The sequence below is a fragment of the Rhipicephalus microplus genome, chromosome X (genome assembly GCF_043290135.1).
Source record: "Rhipicephalus microplus isolate Deutch F79 chromosome X, USDA_Rmic, whole genome shotgun sequence".
In the NCBI taxonomy this organism is placed as follows: domain Eukaryota; kingdom Metazoa; phylum Arthropoda; class Arachnida; order Ixodida; family Ixodidae; genus Rhipicephalus; species Rhipicephalus microplus.
Window position 1 is genome coordinate 282,293,032 of NC_134710.1, and position 21,632 is coordinate 282,314,663.

The 21,632-nt window shown below is 45.3% G+C and overlaps 2 protein-coding genes across 2 annotated transcripts; one reads left to right on the forward strand and one right to left on the reverse strand.

Moving 5' to 3' along the window:
* Positions 1 to 6,488: 6,488 nt before the first annotated feature.
* On the forward strand, positions 6,489 to 8,388 carry LOC119162394 (uncharacterized). The gene is made up of 5 exons (XM_037414787.2): positions 6,489 to 6,695; positions 6,774 to 6,824; positions 6,918 to 6,977; positions 7,554 to 7,625; positions 7,693 to 8,388. Exons 1-5 carry the CDS (start codon positions 6,623 to 6,625, stop codon positions 8,205 to 8,207), a joined length of 771 nt encoding a protein of 256 aa, XP_037270684.2. The 5' UTR covers positions 6,489 to 6,622; the 3' UTR covers positions 8,208 to 8,388.
* A 21-nt stretch (positions 8,389 to 8,409) lies between these two features.
* Positions 8,410 to 11,355, reverse strand: LOC119162194 (putative nuclease HARBI1). Its single transcript, XM_037414662.2, has 4 exons — positions 11,088 to 11,355; positions 10,873 to 11,015; positions 9,784 to 9,952; positions 8,410 to 9,200 (listed from the first exon to the last, which is right to left on the reverse strand). The coding sequence occupies exons 1-4, from the start codon at positions 11,328 to 11,330 to the stop codon at positions 8,580 to 8,582; spliced, it is 1,176 nt and encodes a 391-aa protein (XP_037270559.2). The 5' UTR covers positions 11,331 to 11,355; the 3' UTR covers positions 8,410 to 8,579.
* Positions 11,356 to 21,632: the final 10,277 nt, after the last annotated feature.

A 21,632-nucleotide genomic window follows, 5' to 3' on the forward strand; every position in this document is an offset into this window, starting at 1 on the left:
ATAGTGTGCACATGTCGAAGTCAAAATGATGGTTCTCACACTGTAGAATCCTGGGAGGCCCTGCTCCGCAGCCCAGACACCAACGTCCAGCGCGACATCAGTGAAGCCCTTGCTGTTGCCGCGTCCCAAAAGATTCCGGCCGACAGCTAGGGGCGACGGGCCATGCCTGAACAATTGACTGACTTTTTAATAAAGTTCTTTCTCTATCTCCCTCTCACGGCTGCACGTACAATATAATATAGTAAAAATTGTTAGACACACGTGAAAGAAGATGAAGATGCACGCGTTTGACAAGTACGCGCACGTTATTATAAAAACACATGTTAATATATGACACACACATAACTTTACCATCACATCTCGCACAGTCCTTTTGAAGCTGCTCTGACGAAACATATGGATGACACGCATCGCAGATGACAGCGCACACAGTCTTCAGCACGCTGAGTGCCCACGGCTGTACAGTAAGTATGTAAAATAGTGAGTCACACGTGACAGAGGTTGAATACAAATGCATATGAGAAATACGTGCAAGGTGAATTGAAAACATACGTAAGATATGACATTCTAATAATTTCACCGTAATGTCACACATCGTCAAAGACTCATTTTGATCCCCGTAGCGCAACAGCTTAGGAGCGGTGGCCACAGCCACAACTCCGCGAACCTCCATGCCGCTAACAAGTTGGCGAGTCCTAAGCGAGCGACGTCCTGCAGCTCGATTAAGCGAATGCGAGACCAAACACGGCGTCGCACGCGGAGTGTCTGCCGCCAGTGAACTCCGAACAGCAGAGCGAGCGTACGCTTCACCGCCGCCACGAACAGCACCGAGAAGGTTTGGAGCTTGCGCCGAAGAAATCGACGGTAATGCGGCCCTTTTCCACAAACTCGAGTGAGTGCAGCACACAAACGCGAGTCCGCTGCCGTGGCCAGCGGACGGCGCCAAGCTGCTTGCGATCGACTGTAAAAATGACGACCAATTTTCAATGAGTTCTGACGCCAGCAAAAGCCCCACCAGCCCGTGCTGGTGCGCTTACAGCGCGCGACATACTACAACCAAGCTCTTTACGAGAACCCGAAACGTGTTTTCGACGACTGCCAACACAGCGACGAGGTTTCAGCCCAATATCGTCAGCCCAGAGCTAATCGCGACGGCGAAGACAGGTGAGCACTCGATGAGCGAGCGTACGGGAGGCCGACGGCAATGGCGGTCAATTTCCAGGCACCGAAGCTGACCAATTTCCAGGCGCCGCACTGCACGCTTCCCTCTGTGGTTGCTCCTCAATGGTCTATCCGTTTATCGCGCACGGCTATGGGACTCCGTTACTCCTTTTTTTGGGTAATTTTGTCTTAGAGTGTACTCCCGGTCACCTTGGTGTGTCCCGAACCTATGACCGGATTTGCCATCGCTTCTATAGGCCAGGTCTCGCACACTCTGTCAGAAGATACGTTGCAGCGTGTGGGGATTGTCAGCGCCGTAAAACACCGTCGACACTTCTGGCTGGGCACCTTCAACCACTCGACATCCCTTCTGAACCTTTCTTTCGCGTCGCTTAGACTTACTCAGCTCTTTTCACCTGTCTTCTGTTGGCTATAGGCGTAGCGTAAGGCGTAGTCAGTGGACACATAGCTGTGGCCACTGACTACGCCACACGCTACGCCATCACATGCACCCTTCCAAGAAGTTACGCCACAGACGTCGCCGAATGTCTTCTACGCGACGTGATCTTGCAACCTGGTGTTCCACGCCAGCTGCTCACGGACCGAGGCCGCACATTTCTATCGAGAGTCATAACGGACATCCGACACTCATGTGCAACGTGCCACAAGATCACTTGGTCATACAATCTGCAAACAAATGGCCTCACGGGGCGTCTGAACCAAACCCTGACCGACATGCTTTCAAAGTGCGTTTCCTAAATCCACTCTGACTGGGACCTCGCTCTACCATACGTGACATTTTCGTACAATTATTCGCGCCTTGACACAAATGGTTACTCCCTATTTTTCCTGTTGTTCGACCACGAACACACATTGCTCCTCGATGCGGCCATTCTGTTGGCAGCAGCTCTAACAACAGAATATGGCCTGGACGCCATCAGCCAGGCCGCCCACACCCGCGAAGCTGCTCGTGCTCGCTTTCTGTTCTCCCAAGAAAACCAATGGCGTCGGTATGATCAACGCCACCACGATGTGTACTTTTCACCCGGTTCGTTGGTTTTGCTGTGGTCTCCGACGAGGCACGTCAGCCTGTCTGAAAAACTGTTCTCTCGGTACCCGGAGCCATACATAGTGCATTGAGCAGTCACTCCCGTCTTTTAAGACGTATGTAGATCGAAGCTTATAGAAAGTTCCAGAGACTGAAGCTGTCAGAGGAAACAACAAACCGTCATTAATACAACATATTTTACCATCCTGATTAAGTCTTTTTAGTTGCTCAAAAGAGCAGGAAAAACCTGCACTTTTAACGCGTTTCAAAATTTCGTGAACTTGTACGATTCTATCTGCATTTTTTGCATGTATATTTAGCTGCGTTCCGTCTTTTCTTTCTTGGTGAAAAGCGCATATACATATACCTATGCTCGAAAGTGTAGCCACCTGTCCTACGCTTTCCGCATGGAGATTGCCGATACCGCACTCTGTGACCCCTGTGACAACAAAGAATCAAGTTCACATATATTTTGATACTGCTGAAAGAATAGTGGACAGCGCCTATGTCTTTCAACGAGCTCAACAAATGAGATAATCAACGTCTGTCCAAGAAAATAACACAACATAACAACTGAGTGAAGCTTAAACTGATGAGATTAGCTCCAACTCTGAGCTACCCATCATTGAGGCACCCCCCTCCCCCCCACCGCATGAGACTAACGGCTTTTCACGAACGAGGAAAGCTTTTATGAGTGCTACCAAAATATCGCTGTTCGGGGTGCATCTTTTCCTAATATATGTTCTATATGTTTCTTATTTCCTAAAATTCGCATGGTGTTTTTCGGTGGTTAATATTACTTTATCGCCGTTTTTATATTACTAATCCTCAACTGTTTGAAAAATTCGCGTCTGCTTTCTCATTTTTCTCACATTGCTCCGAAATTGCATTCAGTGGTATGCAAATACAAGAACATCATAACACGTAAAGTATATTTTGAGTATAATTTGATTGTCAGGGAGCTGCGCACAAATACAAGCAAAATGAGTTGAAATACATGAATATATTACTTGGTGCTTATAACAATCCTAAAGCTTCTGGTAATATACGCAAATATATACTTGCAAGGAATGAAATAATATTTCACGTGGTTGTTGTCACTGATGGAAGCACACTCCTTTCGAGTAGTGGTTCCAGGCCTCTGAAGAAGGGGGTGTAATAATAAACCGATGGATATTTTGCTGTGCTGAACCACTTCTTAGTATATCATGGTGATCCTACGCCTAGGAAGCTTCTCACCACATATGGTTGTGAAAAAACTGTCTCTGCCTGTCATCCGCGAACCTCCGGTGACTCGTTGATTTTGATGAAGGAGCAGTTTTTCCTAAAAGGGGTTGTCGACGCAATATCTTTCGCATCATCTTCATATATATGTATTGAGGAGAAGGTACGAAGTGTAGACATGCTTGTGCTAAAAAACAGTTCTGTTCCAACTTTGAGGAAGACAAGTCTCGCCACAAGCACTGTTTATGGATTGTTCATCGCAAGCTTCCATTGTGCACTTTCTTTGTTTTTTTATATTCTGATATCGTTATTCAGTACTTGGCATCGTGCGTGCCACGGGACACTTCATTCAAAAGAGTCCAAGAGATCCATCAGCCAAACTCCGTGTAATCATAGCAAAACTAAGGTGACGTTTATATCAGCCGAATGGGTCGACTGACGGCGTAGCCATGTCGCAGCAGCGCACCAGGCCCGTGGCCTCCCTCCTCTCCCCTCCGCTTCCAACCTGAACGTTTTCTTCGCTACGTCATACTCGACAAAAAAGGCTCATATCAAAAATGTGCCCGCTACCCCTCCCCCCCAAAAAAAGTGTCTATGCCCTTGCGGCTAACGTGTCAATGACGGCTTAGATCATGTTCATTTGATAAAAGCGGAACGAGATTACAGTGGTCCTTAAAACATAAGGGATCCTACAACTCCACCTTTAGGTGTTCAACGCGATAGCGATCTTCTGTACTTAAAGTGCCTACTTCAAACACTTAATGCCTGAAACCTTTTCGTACTAGCTATGCCCCCTTTACATAGCCTTAAGAAAACAGGCGCAGTAGCGTGTGTGCGTTTTGTAGTGGATTACTGGCTTTAAACAACAAAGTCGTTATGATAATCACATGTTCTGATGCCTCATTTCCCGGGGTGTTTGTGCCATGCAATATTACTGCAATGTTTCATGTTGTATTGTGAAGCATGCATACAGGCCGCATGTGTTTGTAAAGCATGTGTCACTTTCACTGCAGATCCAACCAGAGGAAGTAATTTTCGATGTATTCACAAGCAGACAATTTGCCGTGTGGTGGAACATCCCCTTGACACTGAAATGACGCACGTTTAATTTCCACTCGGACCCCAACGACCCGGGTTTCATCCCCACTCTAATTCAGGAATTTTCGTTATTCTATTTGCATCGTTATCGAAACTTCAGTGACGCATATGATGATTTTTCGCTCACAACCAACGACGCCGAAGCCGAGATCAATGCCAGAATTTCCGCAAAATGAGCTCTTTAACGCCGTTGCGCTAAAATGGGAGTTGATGGATAAAACAGAATGGTGAAACATTTTACAGGCGCGAGTATATTAATTTTTTTATTTATCCCAAGGCACAGAGCAATAATTGCAACATAGCACACATCAAGGACGAACGCTGTTGTTATCATCGGTATTCCAGCCCCAATGCGCACCGTTAAAAAAGTCACATTTTATATTCACAAATGTTTTTTTGCCGCGCTTATCTGTTGTGTGATTGGATACGGTGTCATGACAGTGTCAACATATCCAATCAGACTGTGGCAGAAGCAGGATAGAAAGTGGGCGCCACTGAATCATTGCCGAAAATTCCTCGCCCTTGTGATCAGTCTGGAGGAACTTACACTAATACTTTTATTTTCCTGTATCCACGCCCATGACAGAAGTGAAAAGAATACCTACAGGTATAAAAGCAGCATTTCTAAAAAGTAGAGCCTAGTTACAGATAATTCGTTAGAATAATGAATGTGTAGTGGAGGTGTTTAGGTTCACTGCAATACCGGCTGCCTCAGCGAATAGGCTCACGTCACTTCCACCTTTCCTGCACTCAGCAAGGGTACCAAAAAAGGCAATTGCATATGCAAACGTAGGATAGAAAAGACATGATAACATTATAGGCAAAAAACGAACAACCTATGGCGACTTCTACTGTTTGAAAATGGGGGCAGTAACGATGTACATACACGTACATTTGCCGCTTTGAGGCGTCAGAGGTGGCGCGCTGTTGTGATGTACTCCTCACTAGCTAAGATAGGCGTAGGCGGAAGAGGGGTGCTCGAACTTCTTTTAAAATTTTAGAATTTCGTATGTGTAGACACGCGCAGATACAAATAAACGCAAGAGCATAAATAACACATGTACAAATACCCACCCACTTTGCCTCGATGACTGGCGGAGGTCAGCCGCGACGGCGGCGCGGTCCTATGTGCGCGGAACAGACGGCGAAACGGCAGGCAAGTAGACGCGGAAACGCGACAAAGTGTGGCTGGACGTAGTTGCCATAGTAACGACAGAAGTATCTTCCATCGGCTTCTTTGCTACTGGCTTCCGTTTCGTTCCTTAAATTCTGAGCGCACGCCACTTTCCTATCACTAAAACAAAAAAAAGTGTCTCGGACTGATAACATGCTTGCCATTCTTGAAGGTAAGTTGTGGAAGCGCGTCGATAACACAATCGAGAGGCACGCAAGATTTCAGGACTATTTTTTTGAGGCAAAACAACACTCGTTGAACACGTTTTTTCTTTAGACCCCTGTGCTTTCCTGATCAGCATAATATTATCTGAGGTTTTACGTTCCGAAATCACGAGAAGATTATGAAAGACGCCGCAGTGGAGGGCTACTGAAGTTTTGACGAGCTGATGTTCTTTAACGCGCACTGACATTGCACAGCTGACAACCCACTACCATTTCGCCTTCTTCAAAATGCGACCACTCCCGCCGAGATCAAACCCGTGACCTATAGGTCAGAAGCCGAGCTCCATAAGAACTGACCCAATGCGGCAATCTCTTGATCAGCACAATTTCATCGCCAGTATTAACCTATGACACACTAGTTTCGTTGCCGCATTGCCACTTTACGCCGTTCAAAAAGTATTCTCTACATAAGAGGCTAAGAGCGAATTCCATTGGGCGAACAGGAGCAAGTGCAGCGAGCAGCCAGAGCAGCACACGGGAGTAACGGGGACGTGCGCTTTCGTTCTGCGAATGAAACATTCGCTGCTCCGGGAGCAGAGAAAAAAGAGAGAGGACGTGATGTCACGGGTCATGTGACCAAACTTTTCCCGCGCTTGCTTTTCGGAGCATTTCGCGCGCTCTCGTTGTCCGCACGAAGTTATTCCGCGCCAGTTTCGCCAGATACGTGCCAGTGGCTTTGTGTCTGCCTTCCTCATGGCGATGAATGATGAAGCCGAGCGGATGTTCATGGCAATGCTAAAGGGGTCAGCTCTACGTGCTACACCAGGTAAGCATTGTGTTTCGCAAAAATTAGCTACGAGCGATAACAGCGTCAATCTAACGGCTTTGTTTGTGCTCACTACAGTCGTTATCGATGCCTTGGCCGCACGGGAGAGCATTGACGAGAATTGCCACGGTAAGCGCCAATATCTAACAAGCACAGGCCATATTTTGCAATACTTTTTGCCACTTTTTTTTTTAATTTTTTGTGATGAATGGCCCATTTCAGGTAGCGGGAGCGTCGCAGTGTGTGAGGAAACGACGGACGAAGACGGAGCCCGTAATTTGCGTATGTATGCGTCACGGGGCCGCACTTTTGTGCTGTACTGTCGAACTTTCTTCTGCCGTTTATCGTCACTTCTACTGGTTGACGTTTTGAAATTATTTGCATGCATGTTTGAGTATTTTTGTCTAAGCTTTGCACTGTCACGGACTGCGAAGGGACAAGGGCCTTTGTCAGGCTGTTCGCCTTTAGCCCTTTGCCCCTGCAGTGAGCTCTGTATCCGGCTTACTGTAAATAAAAATACTACTACTACTACTACAAAACAAACCTCTTTATGTTTGCGTTCAGCAAGGGCTGATGACATGCTACATTCTGCGTTAGAACGGTGGTTTGGGCTAGTTGGTGGTGCATACTGAAATTCGAAACAGCGCGAAAAGACGGGACAGGGGAAGCGACGAAACCAGCGCCTTGTGTCGTTGTGTCCCTTGTGCCGTCTTTTCGCGCTGTTTCGAATTTCAGTATGGTACATTCATGGCATCCGGAGGCGTTTACTTTGCGAAAAGAACACCATTATCATTTCACGTCGCACAGAATAGGCACCTCAGCAGAGTTTTTACACTCGCACTTATTTTGCACATGCAGAAACCACCAGTTCATCAACCGCCGGCGAGATGGGAACGGGCCCAGCGCCACAAGGGAAAAGAAGTGGCGGAGGTGAGCTTCCACCGCTGCAGTGCCCCACACATGTGCTTTAAGCAAGCTTGCCTTATTTCAATTTCAGCTCCTGAGTGGACACCAGGGGAAACTAAACTCCTATTAGACTATCACTATAAATACTTCCCTGAAGTTGGCCCTTTCAAAAAGTATAAAAACAAGAAGATGCTTTTTAAACAGGTTTCCCAGGATCTGGCTGATGTGCTTGGAGGCAGCAAAACGCCACAGCAATGTGAAAATCGCGTAAAAACGGTAATAAGGCAAAAGAGAAAAGCGTGCGATAATAACAAGTCCGGTGCTCAACCTTGCCCTGTCCCATTCGACGATGAAATGCGAAAAATTGAAAGCATTGACGACAGCCTCGAGCCCGAAGTCCAAAGGGACTCTTATGGAGCGACGTACAAGGCAACTTCATCAAGTTCTGACAGCTCAGCTGATGTACCCTCAACTTCACCTGAAATCTCCAGTACTCCGGCGAGTGGTTCAGACAGTGGGAAAAGCACAAAAGGGCCAGCAGACACCAAGAAAAGGAAACTTCGCGCTAGTACCAGTCGTATGCAGCAGATGCAATATTTTTTTTGACCAAATGCGAGCTATTAGTGCAGAGCGAGCGGCTCGCAGGGAAGAGCTAGAAAAAGAAAAGGACATGAGGCGTTGCGAGCTCAGCGCATTCAAGAACGCCAGGAGCGCCGCAAGAAGACAAACTTCAGCTCATCCGCGAGGCCCTGGGGTTCAAGCAATAAAGAGGTGCACTTTGAAAAAACATGTTTTCATGACTGTTTATTTCATACTCAACCATAATATCCCTGAACAATGGCAAACTGAGATGCTGCTTAAGCGTTGCATTTAATGTTTGAGCACGATATGCTTCCATTAAGACAGATTTTGTGGCTGCCTCCTCTTTAGCCCCATGTTAGATTTCGGTCTTTCTCGCTTAACCTCTGCAAGCGCCCGTTAGAGGCTCTCTTCTCTGGATGTTCCGCTGTGGACTCTGGCTCCACTAGGGTTCGGATCATTAGCACCCTGAGAGTTCAGATGCATGCCTGGAACTAGACCATCAGGCGAGTCACCGTTGTCGATGCAGATGTTGTGGAGGACACAACATGCGAGGATAAATTTTGCCATGTTATCTACTGTCGTGAGGTTCACACGCTGCAGCTGCCGAAACCTACCCTTTAACTCCCCAAACGCATTTTCAATTAGCACTCGGGTAGATGAAAGTTTGGCAATAAATGCCTTGTCAGAGGCATCGAGGCTTCCGTAGTCGCGAATGGGAGACATTAGGTACTCGCGAGATGGGTACGCTGCGTCCCCACGAATGTGGTATTTCCCAGCGCAGAGTTGAGGCAGTTTCTTCGAAACGGTTGAAAGCCGGAAGATCCTGGCGTCGTGAATTTTGCTGGGTGCACCTGTGCTGACATCTAGGAACCTCTTCTGGTTGTCGCATATTCCCTGCAGCGTCAAGGATGGGTAGTGGTGCCGATTCACATACACTGACCGCACTTTACCAGCAGGGCACATGACCGGAATATAGCTTCCGTCAATGCAGCCAATAGTGTCCGGAAACCCTGAAACCTAAAAGTTTGAAAACAAATGTTAGAACGTTTCACAGAAAGAGCAAAAGGAGCTAACAAAGTAGCAAGTGAAGTCGTGCCCTAATTAAAGCTTTAAGCACAGCTCATTTTCACATGATATCCTCGGATGTTGGTTTTGTACTTGTATCTGTTCGTTTTGTGCAGTACTAACGTAAATTCATTGGCATGGTTACGTGCGCATTAAAGCGTGAAATGCATTGACAGTTCTAGCAAAGGGTCATTACGCACAGTAGCCGAGAGCTTCAGCTTGACATGTTTTCACAAACTCTACTACGTGCAGGTGTGAAGAACTTGCAATGTAACTGAAAACAATGGCTTTGCGAGCTCTTCAACATCCCCATGCAGCTTACAGCATAAATGATAACTCACTGCTTGTTCCAACCGTACTGTTATACACCAAACTCAAGGGTGTCCTGTATATATTATGTTTACCAGAAGTTACATCGCCTTTATGAATAAAAACACAGCTTTGAAGAATCACTCCGATGAAAGCGACTGACATGCTGCTTTGATTAAATCAAAAACATTTTTGCAGTTGAAATTGAAAGTGGGGTTTTTCTTACCTGCTTAAAGTCGTTGGAAAGTTTCTCCATGTCATCTGGGAAGGTCACGATGCGGGGGGCAATGTCGGGAAGGAAATCCATGACTCGATACATCATCCTGTGGTGCGTGCTTTCCCCAACTTCAGAACGTCCTGCAACATCCCGTATGCAGGATTCGTTGGCGGCATACCTGCAAGAAATGTGATAACTCTTTAATAATGCTAAGTGGTAAACAAGCATTTTACGTTGCCAACAAGCATTGAGCAAAGTGTCGGAAAAATCCACATCTGCCCAGTTGTCTGAACAAGCTTCAGAGCACATTTGGTGCAGATGTGCAGTATTTTACTCCTAAAATGCCTTACAACAGCACATGCAAGAATTGAATGAAAAAAAATGAAAAAATAGAATCCAGTGCGATTCGGGAACTGAAATGAGCGTGCAGCAAAAAAGCGATTACTTGAGCCTGGGACTGACGGAACGTCAGTGGCACGTAAAAGCAAATTCCAGGCAGCATAAGCATTTAGTGAAAAATCAGTTGGTAAACCTTCACGTGGCGTATTAGCGCATTCAAGTTCAGCCTTCACTTCCGGGAACATGTGCCATGAATTTCATGCCCTTAAAATTTCGGCAGGCGCCTCGTAGACGTGAAATTACCGCCTCTCCCCCCCCCCCACACACACACACTCACCCGAGACCATGTTAATTCTTGCGAGGTCATATGCGCGCATTTCTTCTTCAATTTCTACGTACATATGTGAAGTTCACGTGAACTCTAAGGCGTCGTGATATGCACGCCGTACTCGTGAAGCTCGGCAACAAATGCAGGCCCGAACTCTCTCACCGTTTCCTGTGTTTGCATATTAGCTTCTGACCCCTCCACTTTCTAAATTCTCATCTGTTTAACTACACCTCCTGCGTCCTGATCTCTTGCTTTTCTTCCAGCACAACTCCGCCAGCACCCGGTCGGTGCGATGCGTACGCTGCCGGGGCACGTCGGCGAGCACGTACGACAAATTCACACGCCTGAGTTTGTTGCAGAGCTTCACGAGTAGGGCACTCATCTCACAACTAAGCTTCTCTCTTTACTGCTATATAATTGTAATACTTTACCATAGAAATGAAAGGACATGCTCTTCAGGGGACTTGGGGGGTAGGCCTCCGTGGTCTCTTCTTGAAGGGTAGTGCGGCGACTTCGCGAATTCGGCAGCAAGCGCCTTTGCAACTGACCGTGACAGTCGGAAGTTTCTGCGAAACTGGCGAGGTAAAGAGAAAAAAAAGCAGGCCGGTTATTGATTACGCGTTTTAAGTACAATGCAGCGGCTCACCTCTTCGTCAGAATACGCGGCAACCGTATTTTCCAGGTACGACTCAACCTTCGGTCGCTGCTCCGGCGGAGAGAACAGGTACTCCAACATAAACTCATACAACGTCAAATCGTCGTCGTCATCGCTGCTGCTGCTGCTGCTCTCCAAGGATGAGCTTGTGCTTGAACCTGTGGAGCTTTCAGCATCTAAAAGTAGCAGCAATTCCTCGTCAAGACGGCGGCGCTTAGCTGCTTCCGAACGCATCGAACGACTATCGCGGCTGCTGGATTCCGCCATTTTTTCTCCGCCACCCCGGGGATAAAACCAGAAGTGACGTAAAAGAGGTCATGTGACTTCCTCGGCATTCCCTGTTACTCCGCCGCTGGCGACGGTGCACCGAGAACTGCTCTCGGCTGCCCACGGCGCCGAAAAAGTGCTCCTCCTCGACCAATGAAACACAACGTCCCTGCTCCTGCCCGACCCCTGGAAGGCGCCAGAACTCGCGAGAGCACTTTGAGTGCAATTAGAAGTGCTCCTGTTCGCCCAATGGAAAGCGCTATAAGCTTAGGCATGACCACATGCATCCCGTCTTTACTTCTGACTTACTCGCAACAAGTACGCTTGTCATCACTATACAGCAGAGTGAATGCGAACAACAAAAAAGAAAATTCAATGCAACAAGCGGTTTTGGCAATAAAGTTCTCTCTATAGATTGAATGAGCCAAGTGTTCCTTGCTCAGCAGACTTCCCTCCGCACAGTATTCGTGAGCCAAGCCTATTAATGGTTCATCAGCTAAAGAAAACATCGAGCGCGCATTGCCGGTTTGCCTCAAGTTTGCAACAAACGTTTGGCTGCTGACTAATCGCTGGAAAGAAGAAAAACAAAACAACTGCTGGCGCTGCGTCTTATTCTGCAAGTGGTCTCTTATCACAATCGCACGTGGCGTTTGCTTTTTCGTCGATGTTTTTTATATTTTTTTTCATATCGTTACCATTCTGCCATCTCCTAACGTCCATCTTAGTCACCCATAGCCTGTTGTAGCGACCTTCCTTCGTGAACAGTATTCGATAATTCCTTGAACCTACATTTGTGGACACTAAAAACGCAGCGCGTTAGGCGGCAGTAATGTGATATTGTTTCAATTTCACGATCTTTAAAGTGAGGCTGGCGAAAATTAAGCAGTGGAGTTGTGTTACCGCACAACGAAAATTTTATTATTTCTGTTTAAGCACTACAAATTTCAGATTAAAGATTTAATTCTAGAGTCACTATTACAATGTTCATTAGGCGATTTTGGTGAATTGCAAAGCTTGTCAGGTAGGTAGGTAGGTAAAATACTTTATTAATATCCGGAGGCGGTGCTCAATATCCCTTAGGGGGCGACTCCGGTGGGCCACTCCCACGACGGGACGGGGAGGTTAAACTCCACGGCTATGTCGTGGGCCCTCTGGATAGCTCTAAGCTGGCTGAAAACAAATATTCTGACATGCTCTATACGGCGCAGAAGCATACTGCACTAATTAGAGACGTGTGGTGATCATGTATAGTCTTTTTTTTTTACTTGGAAATTTTAGCTAAAACACCCTGTTGAGGTTGCAAGATGGATGCTATAGGAAGCAGTGCGTGGTGGACAAAACACTGCAATGCGAATTGCCATGACACAAACAACTTTATCCCGTTAGATAAGAAACCGCACCTCTGTCCAATGAGATACTGCGAGACATAGCACTTATCAGATTCCTTGGCGCTGTGCAAAGCGTACACAGGAAAGGATTGCACTGTGCGAACGAAATCAGACAAAAAACGAAAACAAAAACTAACACTTTTGTGACAGAATGATTGCCCACACAGAGATATTCTGTGGCAGCATGAAACTTCACATGGACTGTATACTATTGTCAAATTCTAGGAATCGTTGCTATAATATGCAAGGTCACTAGACAATTTACCAGCGTTTTTGTTTAGGCTCCTAGAAGCCACTTTCAACTTGTGAAATACAAGTTACTTATGCTATTCATGCTTATATTGTCAAGTGAATCCCACCTGCAATACCGTCAGCCCAAAATAATTCTAAGGTATGCGCGGTGGTGGGAACATGTCTCTGTATCGGCTAATTCAGAATATATACAGAGCGCATGCGCGTCCTAATTGAACCGGTACCAAAATGCATTGGGGGTTTTCTAAATATGGTATACATGAGTGATCAAACTTTCCAGTGTAATCTCTGTTGCTCACGTAAGTTCGAGAACAAGATTTACTACTCGTGTCCTCTGTGTAATCTTATCCCGAACAATTTATAACAATCGCGAAAGTGGCCAAACATTCTGGTGCAGAATGCGCCGAGCGGTCCTTGCTCGTTTTCTGGTCTCCTCTTCTGGCGGTACACTGAAGTATACGGGACAGAGCCAATTTTGTTTCTACTATTGTTCATTTCTTGTTATCGCTTCTGTTTTTTTTTCACCTGAAGCCACTTCATCTTTTGATGATAATGATGATAAAGATTACCCATATGTATGGCTCACGCCCATTCTTCGGTACTGGCCAAGAAAAGAATTATTTATATAAAGTGTGTTCGCATAAAAATTGTATGACTGAAGATTTATCTAACACTTAAACTAACTCAAAGATGCTACCTTAGATAGTTCAGGTCAACACAACCTTCAATCATTAAAAAAGTTTCACCGTAGACCTCCGTTCTTCAGCGAAATGACGATGAGGGGTTCTCAAAAATAGCATATCTTAAATGACGATGTCCAGTTCGATTCGAATAAACGCCGTTTCGGAAATATTTCCCGTCAGTAAATTGAAGTGGATGCATGATAAGAAATTATTTTCAGCTGTTTCGTCCTTGTTACAGCACTAGCAAAGAGAGGAAGCAGCTAGACTAGCTCTGCGCGTATATATTATAGTACATTGTCGGAAAGCGAGAGCGTAATTTTATAAAAGTAACTATACTACATTTCGCGTTTAAGAGAAATTGCTACGCCAGGGGAACCGGAGGTGTCAATACTCGTATAGGTGAGTGATAAATGACTTCACAGGTTCAAGTTATTACTCGCTTTCTCACTCTGTCACGAATCATGAGGGCTGTTGTCAAAAAAATTGACAATGACGGATCACTGAGAATGCCTTTTACCGGAGCGTCTGCTATTTCGTCATTTTTGTTAATTTTTGTCCCTTTGTGGCCCAGTACTCAGATTACCCTGATTAGAGTTATGTGGTTAGGGAACAGAAAATTACAAGTTTGGAATATATTGAGCCTAATAATATTACCAATAATCATAACGTTCCAAAGCCACCTGATAATTGTAAAAAGCTATTTTTGGTGAGTACCGAACACACCTAAAGTATCTGCAACTATGGCCACACTTGAGATTGATGGGCTGAGTTTTCGTAATGTCATTCCGCTGAAGAAACTGATAAGAAAGCGGAAAGTCCTATTGATAATGAACAATTGAACGTCTCGAAAAAGTACCAACGCGAGATTTTTTTCAGAGCGTGATTTTTTTACATTTGTCCTCTATTAATGCCTTTGAAGAAGCTAGTTTATTGTATAGTAATGCAAATTTTTTGCATGGTTTGGATATATATTGTGAAAAACGTTTTTAAATTTATGTCTTTCATTGCCGATGCAAAGAACTTCACACAATTTAACACATAATGGTCCAAAAAGTGCTTCTACGAAGCCCAACTATGCTGTATGAACGAAGTCAATAAAGTAGATAAAAAACAACTCATACTGATGTATACATGAAAATAATTTTTATTTTCATAAAATTTCTATAAATTTTAAGGAATGAATACACAGTTAGTATTATAAATCTGCACAAAAGAGAGGACAAACTCACTTCTAAGTAGAGGACTTTATTAAATGTGAATTTCGGTAATCCAAAGAATAAATGTGGGCCTCCCTTTCGACAATTTATAAGCCGGTGCACCATAATATAAAACACATCCGAATGGCATTACGGGGCTAAACCGCTGGTGTCCTGAAATGCTGCTTGTATGTATATTTCGTAAAACATAAGTAGTGATTCTCTCAGTATCCCTGATTGAATGCTGCACAGCCTTCGTAAGACTCTCATACTCATACTTCTTTCTTGGTCGCATGCCGAAGGAGATGGTTATTATAAGATGTTCCCTAATGTTTACCGAGTTCAACTGTGACTTCTTTCGCAGGTTGAAAGTTATTCTGGATAATAGTGACTAGGTTATCTAAAGGTGAAATTGTAATCGCGCTTTTTGAATTATTAGAACCTAAATGAATAGCCTGCGACCGGTTAAAAATTGATTACTTACACGTTTGTAAGCGATTATATATCGATTGTACATCACTGTCTGAAGCAAGAAAATACTCTATCATCTGCATATACATGTAGGTGTACTTCATTATGACTAGTAGTAGTGCTTAGCAATATATTATTAAAAAAGAGCAAGGTTACTGCTCCCTCAAGAACTTCTTGTAACCTGGATTGTATATTTGAAGAAATACACTTCAGTAAACAATAAATCTCCCTCATTTGTTGAAAACTCCCTAAAATACATTACCATGTAATTAGACGTTTTATAAAGATTTTATTAACCCAATAATATTTCATATTCTACTCTCCAGTAAGCTTTTTAATAAAGCGATCATTGTTGCTTTTTCTCTTTTTTTTTGCTCGCGCGGGTAGGGACTACAGCACGCGGACCCGACAGGGTCGACAGGCTGATACGGGCGCGCTTGATCATAGGTTTGTTCAGTACATAGTCTGAGGTGCTGTTTGTCAGTGTTCAAGCACTGCCGCTCCATGTCATTATTCTCCTCACATGTTGCATGGTTACTTTCCATCGCTGAGTACCTAACCTCTGAACCAAACTCGATTCCTACCGGCCTTGATCGTGAGCGAAAAGGCCCGTGCGACACCAAGGTCATGGTGTGGTGTGAAAGCAAGCCTGACTGCGTAAGTAAGTTTGAGCCACAGCCGCTCCCATAGCGCCTTTGGAGGTGGCAGCATCATTTCGACAAGAAATAAATGAAAACAAAAAACACATATCCGACACTTCGTTTTAATATTCTCATTTCTAGCGTTATCAAATTTATCCCATTCTACTTTACCGTAACGCAAGGAGCAAGTGAGCATTACTAAGGTAGCGCGCCCCAAAAAATGGTCATTGTACAACCGTATTGTCCTGTTCGTACCCAAGCATAATGCTCGACGGTAAGTGAACACAAAACCCTGAAAGCAGCATGCTTCTCTAATATCTCCATTGAATCGGCAGCGCAGAAACTAATAACAAAGAAACAAAAAACAAATACGCTCCTTTTGATGCACCAAGGGTGCTTCTATGGCGGCCAGACATTTCGTGTGAAACGCTGCGAGCTGTCTGGCACGGTATGTCTATAATAACTGTCAATTCATTGCCAGCCGTCACCATCGAAATAACGCCGACACAGCGCACTCTTATCTGCGCACTGAGGTGAAGCGACAGTCACAGGGTGTGTGTACCACTTGTGTATTATAATTCATTTCTTGCTACGTCACTGCATACGTCATCGCTGGGCTTCTGAAATTCTTTGCGGTCGATATGCCACGTGGTGTCGTTCACGTGAACTAAACCACTGGTGTCCAAAAAAGCTGGATACGTATTTTTAAGCATAGGTTGATGAAATTATTGATCATTCGACGTTCTCTAACTCACTCAGTCTAAGATAGAACCATGAGTATGAGCCTGAGTGAGTCCGGCTGAGTCTGAGCCCGGATCAGTCTAAGTGAGTGATTTCAGTCAGGGTGACTCTGAAAGAAGAAACGTTTCGTGAGCCTGAGTATTAGTGAGTCTGGTTCAGGAAAATTTCGGACACTCTGACTCTCAGTGAGTCCAAAACGTGAGGTATAATTCTTGAATGAGTCTGGGTAAACTCCAATTTGTTTGTGGAGCTATGATCCTCTCTACTCATTTACAGCAATATTATGCACCTTACCTCGATTCACGTTATACTAACATCTACTCACACGTATTACAAAACAGTATCATTCGATTATCATTTTAATATTTGTTGCTCAAATAAGTAAACTACATAGATTAGGCTTTGAACTCAACTCCCTTCTCGCCCACTTGATCAGGGATGTTCTTCATAAATATATTGTAGGTCACGTCTCTCGTAATCATATGGCAGTTTTGGGACAATAAACCCCACATAACTATCTATGTATATCTGATTTTTTATTCTGTCTCAAGAAAAAAATTTTACTGATTTGCAACTACACGATACCCGTAATCGGAGGTACTATATAAAAATGCACCAAAAGAGCATCAATTACGTGAGATATTGGTGTTAAATAGCATTAAAATGGTTGGAAATTGAACCAGAATAGAGCAACTAGAACGTGCGACACCCGGAAAGAAGAAGAGAAAGCTGAGGACACAGAGTTCGCAAGGGACTGCAGGACACAAATTTCGCCATGACTGCAGAATAAAGTCGCGTTTTCTTTTACGGTTTGGGAGCCCATCGTTTCGTAATATTTGGCGCCACGGAACCCGAAACTGCCCCTCGATAGACGTCTTCACGTCACGGCTATGGCGAAGTCGGATCAGCTGCGGAGGAAACGTGATTCACACAAGGCTGGCGTCACGCGAGCTCTAACCCAGCTTACAGATCTTCTGCAGCAAATGGATACTGACTTTTCGGGAGTTCACGTGCACCTTGACTATTTGAAGCACAAGGAACAAGGATCTGCATTTTTGAGATTGGACGACGCAATTATTCCGTTAACAGGTAAAGGTGATGTTGAACGCGAAGTTGAAACGGCGCGAGATTAAAGCGACAATATCAGGTACGCCATCGCACGCGCAAATGCTGGTTGCAAGGTCGTAGGCAAGCTACCACGACGCATGCTGAAGGTTCTGGATCAGGATCGAGCAACGCATACCTACCGCGTTCTGTCGACGCTACGGACCATGTGAGAGAGCCACGTCACAGATTGGTTGTACTGCCCAGGTTACAGATACCTACCTTCGAAAGCAACCTGCATGACTGGCAGGCCTTTTGGGATCCTTACGACGCCACGATTCACGAGAACCCGACCTACCATGCACCAAAAAATTCAAGTATTTCCTTACGTACTTAACTGGCAGCACTAAACGGTCAATCGAAGGAATCCGGTTCACCAAGCAGAATTAAGACTTCGCCATTAAAACGCTTATGGATTGGTTTGGACGGTGAGTTCTCCTCATCAGTGAGCACGTGGGCCCTATTCTGGCGTTGACTCCTGTGAAGAGCTCATCGGAAGTTGCCAAACTTTGCGCACTTCACGACAATGTGCTGTTCTGAGTAGGCGCTTTAGAAGGCCTCGGCGTTTTCCGGATCAATACATCGTGGTACTGAGTCGAGTCATGAGGCGGTGCTTGTCAGACAATCTGGCTATCATGTACCGCCGAAGGATGAAAGAGGATGACCACTCCAATAGTGAAACGGAGAGTTCCGAAGGCACACTGTGCCGAGCAGCGAACCATTTGACATTCCTCCAAGTGCGGGAGGAAGGTCTCCTGTAACCACGTCGCGGCTCTTACGAAGGTGAAGACAGCATGGCGACAAAAGGCCAGATTGCACGGAATTCATTCCATTGGCTGCAGCTCTTACGGGTTCCACTGCATCTATCAATCAAGTCTGCTCACTTTGCCACAGCCAAAACCACAGTATTATGTCCTGCACTGCCAATCTGTAAACAGACAAAAAGCGAGTTAGGCTACGAATTAACAACTGTTGTTTCCGCTAAGGTACTCATAACCACATCGCAAATATATGTAAAAAAGCCATCAGTCTCACGTATGGCTCCTGCCATCGTTGCCACCTGACCATTCAGTGCGACCTGTCCAGACCCGCCGTGCAGGGCCCAGTGCCTGCTGCTGAATCTGTTGCATTTGGAGACCCCCTTCGCCAAGGCTTCGAACCATTACGACCGCCCAAAGCACGCACGTCATATGCACGGCTGCACTATTGCAGGCGGGGCGGGGCGCATATGGGCAAAGTTCGAAAGTCAACGCCTTCTCATTCGGGTTTTGTTGGACAGCAGTAGCTAGCGCAGCTATATTCGCGCAGACGCGGCCTGAATTCTTTCGTGTTCTATCAATGGAAGGGAAGAACTTTCAGTAATGACATTTGGAGGCTCCAAGGCTCATAAGCGACTCTGTGCCAACTATGTTTCCGGGCGGCTGAGCAGCCGAATTAGCGATGCTCAAGTGGAGTTAGAAGGCTTGCCGATTCCAGGGATTTGTTCCGCAACGAGTCAACCGCTAGAGCACCATATCTTGTACACGCTTTCCGAAACGAAGTGACTAACGCGTGTCAATCGAATACGTGGCAAAAGAGTGACGTCACTGTGCTGATAGAATCTGACGCCTATGGGAAGGTGACCACTGGCAATATTGACCGCATTAACGAGTCGCTAAGAGCGATTGAAACACGATTTGGATGGATCGTACAAGGACCCTTTTTGTCGAACATCAAGTACCCGTCTAGCACACTGTTCTTATCGAGCAGCAATTCTTATCCACCAGAAATAGACGTATCTTCGATGTGGCATATTGGTGCCATTAGAATCGACGGAAGTTATTCACAATCGTTGGAGATAGACGTGCACCTTTCCGCATTTGAGCGCTACATATTAATCAAAGTAGACGTTATGAGGTGCCGCTCACGGTGGAACAGCCAGGACTTCCAGCCGGAAACAGTGATTGCCAACTGTAAAAACAGCGATTACAACGTCAAATCAACCATTTTTGAGAGCAGCCAATGTTACTAGAGAAATACTACCCGGATATTACCACATATTGCGCTCAAGAAAAGGCTGGAAATGTGCAAGTAAAGCAACCAGTCGGAGATAATGTATACTATATGCCTCATCATGCAGTAGTTCAATAGGACGCCGTCACAACGAAACTTTGAGTGGTGTTCGAGCATCATTACGTGAAGCTGGTCGTCCCTGCCTCAACGATGTCCTATCGAAGAGCATCAAATTTGGTGCGGACATTGTCCAGCTACTACTGAAATTTCGCTGCGACCTTGTAGTTCTTGGAGACGACATAAAGAAGGCATACTTACAACTGTTGATTCGGCCCGAAAAATGTGACCTTCAAAGGTTTTGTGGCTGGAACGACGGCAAACCTAGGAAGAACCCATGCCACAAGTTACAACTTGGAGGTTGACCAGAATACGATTTCGAGCTCCATCAAACCCGTTTGTTTTGGTGGCTACAATTCCTCGTCACCTGTTATCTTGTCAGCAGAACTGTTCAGCAACCGTACCCTTATTTGAGCACTCGTTCTACGTAGATGATCTCATCATCAGGCTTCCCAGCACGCAGGTGGCAATGAATGAATATGAAGGAACGAAACAAATATTCCACGAGGCAAGCATGGAAATTCACAAGTGGGCCTCAAAATGTGACGAGTTGAAAGATTTTTACGTGACAGCTGCGCTATCGAAAATGAAGCTGGAGACAATCTAATGATGAAGGTTTTAGGTGTACCCTGGGAACGTTCAGGTGATCAGCTTATCTTTGGCACTGAGCCCGTAGCTCTGTTTACCGCCGGAAAGCCGGCTACCAAATATACAGCACTGAAAACCTTGGCCAGAGTATACGACCCACTGGTTCACATCACTCCATTTACCATAAAGTCTAAAATAATATTCCAGAAACTAGGGAAAAAATGTTGCGTGAAATGCCAGTATGCCTGATTATGAACAGTCCAAAAAATAGTTTGGCGTTCTGAGCGGCCCGCCTTGTCCGTCACTATTCTACGATATATATTCTTACGAGACACCAATAAGCCCTTTTTATTTGAGCTGCACATCGTCGCAGATGCAAGTCCTGGAGAATACAGTGCTTGCATTTACGTAAGAGTGAAGTCGCCAGCCGAAACGTGCTTCACACGACTCTTGATCAGCAAGGACCGACTTGCTCCTTTGAAATTGTTTCGCTTCCACGCCTGGAGTCCTTGGCATGCACCACTGTGGTGGGGCTTACACGCTACGTGAAAAAGGTCCCTTTTTTCTAACACGCCACCGTTGTCTTTTGGACAGACTCGCTTGTGACGCTAGACTGGATAAGAAGTTGAGCGACCAAGTTGGAACCATTTGTAGCACACTGTTCCACCAAAATGCAGCAGCATACCAAACCTTCCCAATAGTTTCACTGTGGCCGCAAAGAAAATCCAACCGATGTCTTCACTCGAGAATTATCACTCTTGGATATTACCAAATTATCTAAGTGGTGGCATTGCCCAACCTGGCTTTGTGACAAAACCAGGTCTTGTGAAGGTATAGACGTCAACGAATATAACGAAAAAGTGTTTTTCACCGTACCTCAGCAACCGATGAATGATCGAGGATTATCCACAGAAATTACATAATTTTTTGATCTGCCAATATTGATTGCCACGGCATCATGCCCCTGGAAAACTACTGCTCGTTAGCAAGATTACTAACATCAACTGCATAGATCCAGCGTTTCAGCCGCCCTGGAAGACGCTTTCTATCAGCATCTGGTCCTCTCACAGCAGAATTATTTCATGCCGAGCATTAT